The sequence below is a fragment of the Atta cephalotes genome (assembly GCF_000143395.1).
Source record: "Atta cephalotes unplaced genomic scaffold scaffold00007, whole genome shotgun sequence".
NCBI classification, from domain to species: Eukaryota; Metazoa; Arthropoda; class Insecta; order Hymenoptera; family Formicidae; genus Atta; species Atta cephalotes.
The window spans coordinates 6,489,996-6,499,244 of NW_012130071.1; the positions used below are offsets into that span (position 1 = coordinate 6,489,996).

Sequence of the window (9,249 nt, forward strand, 5' to 3'; positions counted from 1 at the left end):
CGCACGGTTGTTAGGAAAGACGAATGTTGATTGTTAGAACGCTAGTTGGTTGTGTCAACTGACGTCGTATACTCGTATAATGTATGCTATACGTAAGTTATTACACGACAATAAGGATTGTAAAATCTTTATGATAAAATCTTTATCAAAGTCGGCTATCATTTTTTAATGCATTTTACTGCTAAATTGATGTATTTTATCGTTAGCAATATTTAATAAGTAATTTTGTTTATTCTATGAATGTTTTTCATATAAACGTTTCTTTATTCTTCTCCTAATTTATGTAAATATTAAGTAAAATGTTAGATTGAAAACATATGACGTTAAAATGATTAAAGAGGGAGTAATTCAAACTGACAATAAGTACGCATAGCAATACGTAAATAAGAAACCGTCAAGATTGAAAGCAACATCTTGTATACATGATTAATAAGTATGAAAAAAAGGAAAATTAAAAATAAATCATCAAATTGTTTATCATATTTAAAAATTTGTTAAGTAGAAATTAGAGAATTTAATAAGTAATTAACAATAGCCAAATCTGTTTTATATTTGACGATGAGAATAAATTTCAAGCAATAAGGTTACAATAAAATGATAGCTATCATAAAAAGTAAAAAAGACGAAATAGAATAATGTATTATAAAGACGGACTAATAAATTATAAAAAAAAAGATATTTATAAAATTAGAATGACCTAAAGTTAAATTATAAAACTAAAATTTTAATGTTTTAATATCTTACATACAATGCTTACGGCTCAGACAATTACGATTGAATTTAAAATTTACTGATAACTAATTTCGTCAAAATCTTGAGAACGACTGAGGCAAGGTATTTGTATGTATATTTATATGTATATGTAAAAGAACTAAATGTAGAGCTAAATCAGATATTGGTTTTTATATTTAAATAATTATAGCATTTTCCATTAAATGTTACATATCACAAGATTCTTTAGCATTTATTTTCAAGTGTCAATTGAATTGAATTGAATTTATTAGGAACAGCGCTATACATTTTATTGATGTCGTTAATTAATTAAATATATAAGGTCAACTATCGTATGTATGTATGTATCTTTAGAAATTCATTCAAAGTGTAATATCATACGAATTGTCTTATGGCTTTTATAGTAGGTATAAATTAACTTTTAACTAGTAGGTAATAAGTAGCATTAAATTTCATGGAAAAATTATAAAAAACTTGTCAAATCCTATCATAAATAAAGTCATCACGAAAAGATTTATTTGTTTTAAGTATTAAAATAGAATATATATTGTACTAAAATAGAATATAAAATAGTATATTATATTTATATGTATAGACATATTATATGTCTATACATACAAAAAATGTTATTATACTATTCATAATTTAAATTTTGTTTTTTATTGTTAAACGTTTAATTTTCATTAATTTATTTTTACTTATCATTTTTAATTGTCACTAATTTTAAATAAAGTTGACTATGTTAAAATTGCATTAATGATGATGATGATAATTATATATTCCAGAATTACCCAAGTAACAAATGATAACATCAAAATGACGTTAAAATGATATTATTTTAATGTCATTTCGATGTCATTTTGACATTTTTTTATCATGACTTAGTTATATTACTTGGATAGACGTGTATTATCAATTATAATTTCGTTATATATTACGATATGCACGCGCAAATCATTTTTATTATTATGGTGAGATGTAATAACAATATTCAATAATTTTTACTTAAATATTAGGTGTGGGAAAAAGTTCGTGGCGTTTTTCCCGTTAGATGGCATTTAAAAAACACCATGAACTTTTTCCCATACCTAATACTATAAAGTTTATGAAAAAAAAGCGAGAGACAAAAATTATTTATTTTCTCCTCGTAAAGTTTTAAGAATTTTTTTCAGAATTTTTTAATACTGTATTTTTTCATGTTAGTAAAATAATTGCCATATACATATGTATATACATATATGTGTACATATGTATAAGAAAATACAGCACTAAAAAGAATGATGAAATGATGAAAAATTTTGAAAAAATTCTTAGATTTCTATGAAGAGAAAATAAACAATTTTTGTCTCTCACAGTTTTTCTGTTAAGTTGATAGAAGTTGGGAAAAAAATTATTGAAAATATACCAATACACATTCGGCAATTTTTAATAATATTAATATCTTGTTAACTACATCGAAAATTGTAAAATGGTAGAGAACTTTTTGACTCAGTTTAGTCCGCTCTATCTACACACAAGTTTTATCAAAAATTTAATCATCATACTACATATTATTCTCTCTGGCGCTTTGCAGAACATCGACGTTATCGACTGTTTTTAATCCGCACAGTCTGTAGTGCACCTTTCTAACTGACAGGGAGCGCTTCATCTGATCGGACATCGCATCCGCGACAATAGCATTGATGGCAACCACGCAGAATCGTGCGAGATCGAAAGATCATGGTGTCGTCCGACGTGTCGTCCAGCGCATCGAGCCGCATTGTCCGCAAGAATGTAAATAAAGCGCCGCTTAGCTGACCAGTCCGAGTGTAAAAGGCGTAAGAGCACGTCGTCGCGAGACCCACAATATGCGCGTAGCCGAATACGCGACGACAACCGGCCCGTTGAGCAATCACCAAAGGTGCGTAGAAAGATGATCCGGTCTGTCCCATCGAACCACCCGAACTAGCGACAACACATGTCGTCCTGGGGACATCTGTGTGTCGCGTTCTGCTCTCCGTGATTTGTCCAACGATTTCAAACACGCTCGATCAGGGTCACTTTACTCCCGAACTACGCACGCTTGACGCTCGTATTCACGCACCCACTTCATAAATGTATATATGTATGTATGTGTATATATATATATATATATACATATATGTAATACTGATATATATATATGTGTGTGTGTGTGTGTATATATATATATATATATATATATGAGTATTACGATAGTTGTTTGTGTTGTTTTGTTGCGAGTTGGTAGGCACGAGCAGAGGATGTGCGATAATTGTCAGTCATTTCGATTCCTAGGATGAATTGTCGGTTTTGTCAACAACGGTGAAATTTTAGAGCGAATAGATTCTTCTCTGTGAGAATAAAAGTTCATAAGAAAATAAGTAAAACAAATGGGAGATGTGAAGGCAATTCGTTTTTCAAATGAGGTAACAGCAAAAAAGTGTACTCTACATATGTTGCATAACACTGTTTTGTTCTTAGAATGAAAAATATTTGCTTTATATTTCTGTTGATCTGGAAGTTTACCGATTTCTATTGATTTTCCAATTGACGATTGTCTGAAGAGAGAAAGAGAGAAATATTTACAAAGATTTATATCTTGAGAGTGAATTTTTTAATTCCTTTTTAATTCTTGTATCTCAAGTGTTTTATCTCCAGCGCACTTGTAATGATTCATTTAACCATTATATTTCAATCAGTTTCTTATCATATGTGATAAACCAAGAAAGTGATATCTTCAGATTTGTTTGTCAAAGAATTAAATGTTATTATCCTTGCTACTCTTCACAAAATTAATACTTTATATTTTGTACCATTTTTTTAAATATTGCTACAATTATGATTATATTTTTTTATGTTTATTTATTTACTTTGAAAAAATTCTTAACTGGAAAATGTTTTAATCTTCTAATTTATAAACATTAAGATGTAATAAATTTTATTTATTACTCATAAATTTTTAATTGTTATTAGTCAAATTGATGAATAATATTTGATCAAATAAAAAAAAATCATAAATTAAAGAAATCAAACTAATCAAAACATTTATTCATTAAAAAAGCGAAACAGCATTTTACTAATTACAGAAAAAAAAAGATATTTACTGAATACTAAATGAAATAAATTAATTAAATTGAAATTAAAAAATTATTTATTGTGTTGTGCATAATTAATTTTTAAATATTTTTATATATTTTTGTATGTAGTACATATTAATAAATTTTTATTGATAAACTAATAAGTTAATAATATAATGGTATTATTATTAATTTATGAAATTTTAATTTTTCTTTAATAAGTCAAGCTTCTGTTCTTTTGTTCAATCACAAAAGTCTTAAGAAAAGAATTTTATTCTGTGATAATCTGTTTTTACTGGCTTATCATTAAATTGTGTGTCTTTTCTTTTGTTTTTCTCTTTCCTATTCTCCCATTATGACTGATAAACTCTACCATTTAATAGGCGTGTATGAGTAGGCAACTGTGATAATTTACTGCCAGAAGAAATAACAGTTTTTGCGTTACCTATACTGACTTAAGTATACATTGTATGTAATTCTAGGGATAATTCTTATGTTTCTACAGAATATCTCTAGAAATATCTTTAGAAATAATATATATTATAATATATACTCAACATATGACTGCATAAATTTTGAAATAAAATGTTGTCAATGATCGTTCATCAGCTAAATCGTTATTTTTGCAGATGAATGTTCCATTATTTGGTATTCTCGGAGCTGCCGTTACTCTGTTTGCTTACATCTTCGGCATAGGAACAATTATAAAACTTTTAATCTGCTTGCTTACGTTAATTTTAGGGTAAGATAATAATGTCCAATTAAAAAATGTATTGTATCTAAAATGTACAAAATATTTACAAATATTGTACAAAATATGCATTAAAAAAATCATAAAAGAAGATATTTTGTTGTAGGACATTGATTTGTATATATAGAACGTACTCATCGAATCTCGACAATGTAATTAAGTCTGAAAGGGAAGATTTAACTAAGAAGACTGAAAAGTTCCGGCAGGTAAATGAAAATTTTGAATTTTTTTGCCGTTTATTTATCTCTTGTCATTATATAATTATAATTACATTCCATGTGTTATATTTGCAGTATATACTAGATTTGTCTAAGGAAAGGATGACATTTACATTAGATAGAAGAATAACTGGTAGTTGTATCATTGATGAATCCCTGCAAGTACATATTTATAGAACAATATTTATAGAATATTTATAGAAGAATATCGAATTTCTTATTAATTTTTAGGTTTAATGTATCTGTTACTACTTTTAGGAAATTTTGGATTTCTTAATCAGAGATTATGTGGAACCATGGTATAGTATTGTTACGGATGATGAGGAGTTTATTTATTCCGTTCGAGATACTGCCCAAAAAATCGCTATCAATGTAGCAAATCGGTATGTAAAAATCTTTCATTAATATTTATTTAATTTATTTATATAATTTATTTAATATTTATTTAAAAAGTAGCTTATATAATTTATATTGATTGAAGTTTTATTGTCTAATATCATTGTGCAAGGGTCAAGAGTGTCGATTGGATACCCTACTTGACTACGCGACTTGTCGACGATGCAGCCTCGCACGTCAGGTTGTACCGACAAGCAAGCGCAAGGATGAAGCAATTACGATCGAACAGAGTCCCGAAAGGTAGTGCTAGTTCAAGCACATCAGGCGGGACTCCAAAGAAGACTCCCACTCATCGACGAAATAAAAGCGAGACCGACGTCTCTTGGTACTCGCAATCAAAATTTTATATACCTAATCTGTCATCACTTACCGAGCCAATCGAATCATCTGGCGATGAGAAGGAGGACGAATCGCTGGAAAAGATATTTTTTGATCTCGAAATCCAAATGGAAAATAATCTGATATGCAGAGATCTGGTATGCACTAACGACACCCAGGAATTAGAATTCTTGGGCGAAATATCTGAAATTCTATTGTACCTGGTGCTACCCAAGGCGGATTTCGATTGTTTAACTGTGAGATTCGTCTTAAGGGAATTGTTAGTGAATGTTATAATCAGGCCATTGTTAGATCTTTTCTCCGATCCTGATTACATTAATCAGGCGTGTATATGGCTGGTTAGTATCGATTTGATGACGAATTTTGTAGATATAAATTTGAGATCTTTTGTTCTTTAATAAATATAATACATAGTTTATTTAATTCGTTGAAAAACTCATTTCTAAATTTATTTAAAAATGTATTCATATTTGTATTGTTTATTTCAACGTTTTATCACACACTATATATAGTACTAATACTTCTAGCTAAATTATATGTAAAAGATTTCAATTTCTTTTAGTGTACTAAGGATGGTGGTTTACCAAGTGATATCTTTTTAACAGTAATTAGATTAACAGACAATTTAGACGAATTAATGGCGACAAAAAATATAGTTTGTAAAGAAATAGCGCATCTGCGATCAAAGGATTCAGGTGGAGATGACGATCTATCCGTGAAGCAGCAACTGAACAGTCTGGTTTACGTGAAGAAAATCCTAGAGACTAGGATTATTGGTATGCAGGAAGGCTTGGAAACAGAAACGGATGGTATCGGCGCACAACCAGAGTGGAACAGATTGCTCATACCGGGCCAGAAGCTAGTTAATTTACCATTAGATGAGTTGTTGAAAAACAATATTGCGCTCAGTTATTTCATCGATTATATGACCTCCATAAATGCAGAAGCATACCTGTTCTTTTATCTGAATATCTATGGATGGAGAGTCTCAGCCGAGCAACAGATATCTGACATTGAGTTACAGAAGATCCAAAGTACTCAATCTGGTACAGGCATGATCGGCGCTAAACGCAAGAACGCGGATTTGGATAATCTAAAGGAGGCAGCCACGAAGATCTATCAACAATATCTCAGCGATAAAGCGTCGCCCAAGCTGCAACTGGATGACACATTGGTGAAAAGCTTGGTTACAAAAACGAAGGTAGAGTCGGTCAAGGAAACCTGGTTCGACGAGTTGCGAAATTGCTGCTACGAGAAATTGCAAAATGAAGACAGATTCCTGCCAGGCTTCAAGAGATCAATGGCTTACATAAAACTGCTCGCGGAACTGGATCTGCTGAAGGATCCGGTATCCGAAGATGATACAAAATCCTTGGACAGCATAAGCTTATCCAGCACAAACAATGAATTGGACACTTTGGATGAATTGTCCGAGACATGCAAAACCGACGACACGAAGCCTGCAGTTGTAAAGGAGGGTACTAAAAAATCAAACTCTTCAACGAGTTTAACAAGCATAGGAGAAGCAAATGAGAGTAAGGAATTTGACGAAGTTGATACAAATACGGGCAATTTGAAAAGTGTGAAAAACATGCGTATGGGATCTACCGCAGAAATTGGTGAACAAATTGGTGAAAAGAAGGACATTTCGTTTTATATGGAAACTAATGCGGAGCAATTCGTCAAGTTGGACGAGAACAATTACGACCAAAACGCAATCAAAAAGCTACAGCAAGGCCGCTTCGAGATCACTGCCACGATCATAGAAACTGGTATCGTCAGCGATCGCGGAAAAACATACGGCATATACGCGGTAGCGATCACGAAGAATTACGATTCGGGCTACAAGGAGAAGTGGCATATCTATAGACGGTATTCCGATTTCTACGATTTGCATCAGAAGATTAAGGAAAAATATTACGATTTGGCGAAAATACCTTTCCCTGCGAAAAAAGCCTTCCACAATATGGAGCGCACGGTGTTGGAAAGACGAATGTTGATGTTGAACGCATGGTTGTGTCAACTGACGAAACCTGCGATTATGGATGGCCATATGGGATTGCAGAATCTGTTGTTGGCCTTCTTGGAGCAAGGGGATTACGATAAAGGTGTCACTGGTGGACAGATCTCAAGAACGGTAAATAAGAATAATTTACTTATTTATTTATAATATACAGGATGTTCGATAATGTCTCGTTAATTATTGTGAGAATTGCAAAATAGTGCAAGACTTCGACTCAATTTCGTTCACTCTCGTACTTGCCCGAGAGATTATGCAGTCATTACAAAATATCCTGTATATGTATAAATTAATTGCATCAAATTTAGGTTAGAAATGAAAAATTAATTTTCTAAAATTACAAAAATAAATATTAATAAAAAATTACAAAATAAAATACACTAATCTTTATAACAATTTTAAATATTAAAAATAAAAAAAACCTAATTATCCGAATATTTGTTTTATACAGATAGATACTTTAATGAATCCTTTAAAGACATCTATGAAAAGCGTTACGCAAGCGGTTAAAACAATGCCGGACAATATGCTAAGTACGGTGGACGGCGTAATGGACAACTTGAGCAAATTTTTCGGCAATCCTAAGAAAACGAGTATATTTTACGAGAATACCAAAGTTAGCGCCGGTCTTGATACAGAGGTACTTTTTTATTTTATACGCAATATCGCACCATTCTAAAATATCGAGTCGATCAATTGAATCGTTTAATTCGTGTTTTCTTCAGACCGATGACAATATCCCATTGCGAATTATGCTTCTGTTAATGGATGAAATTTTCGATCTGAAAGTACGAAATCAGTGGCTAAGACGGCGGATTATAACGTTACTGCGTCAAATCATTCGCACGATGTTCGGAGACATAGTAAATAGAAGGATATTGGAGTATGTATCGTTTATGACCAGCCCGTCAAAAGTTGCGGGATATTTGCGCTTATTCAAGTAAGTAAATGGTGTTAATATTTCAAGCATAAAATTTCGATATACATTCATTAATATTTAAAAAAATAATTTTTATATATATTTCATTGTAATTGTTCTTTGTGATGATTATAATTATTCAATTTTCAAGAAACAAAGTAAGTTAAGTGAATTAATAATATTTTGCAGGAATAGTTTCTGGCCGAATGGCGTGAAGGCTGAGAGTAAACCGCCGCGAGACACGGAGATGAAGAACCGAACGCGAGTGGCAGCTAAGATAGCTTTACTTTCGTGTCTCTCGGATGAATTGAAACATATCATAGGCAGCGAAACAACAAGACGTGGTTTGTTAAGGGTGTTCGAATTGTTTCAGCGGCCCGTACTAAACAGAAGATTGTTGTACGTGTTGCTGGAAGGTATCGTCGAGACTCTATTCCCGCAGAACAATCTAGTGACAATTTTCAGGAAACTCTATTCAGTCTCACCAAGGGTGAGAAGTAAAAGTAAAACAAAGTCCTGATGGAAGAATAAGACAGACTGATGTCCGAATGTAATGGTGTGAAATTTTTTCGATTATGCAGTCGAAAAAATCCACGTTATGAGTTAAGAATTTCGACTTTATCATCGAATTTTAATAAAATGCATTTCTTGTCTTTGAGTAGCTTAGAAATTCACGATATTAAGAAAATATTCGTGAAAAGTGTCCAACGTAAAAGAAACATATTTAATATATATATATATATATATATATATATATATATATATATATATATATATATATACTACACAACACGTAC

At 31.3% G+C, this 9,249-nt stretch overlaps 1 protein-coding gene across 1 annotated transcript; it reads left to right on the forward strand.

The window, feature by feature from the left end:
- Positions 1–4,438: 4,438 nt before the first annotated feature.
- On the forward strand, positions 4,439–8,972 carry LOC105626960 (sorting nexin-13-like). Its single transcript, XM_012208250.1, has 9 exons — positions 4,439–4,551; positions 4,667–4,766; positions 4,854–4,940; positions 5,037–5,161; positions 5,287–5,851; positions 6,076–7,650; positions 7,985–8,173; positions 8,259–8,473; positions 8,642–8,972. Exons 1-9 carry the CDS (start codon positions 4,439–4,441, stop codon positions 8,970–8,972), a joined length of 3,300 nt encoding a protein of 1,099 aa, XP_012063640.1.
- The last annotated feature ends 277 nt before the right edge of the window (positions 8,973–9,249 follow it).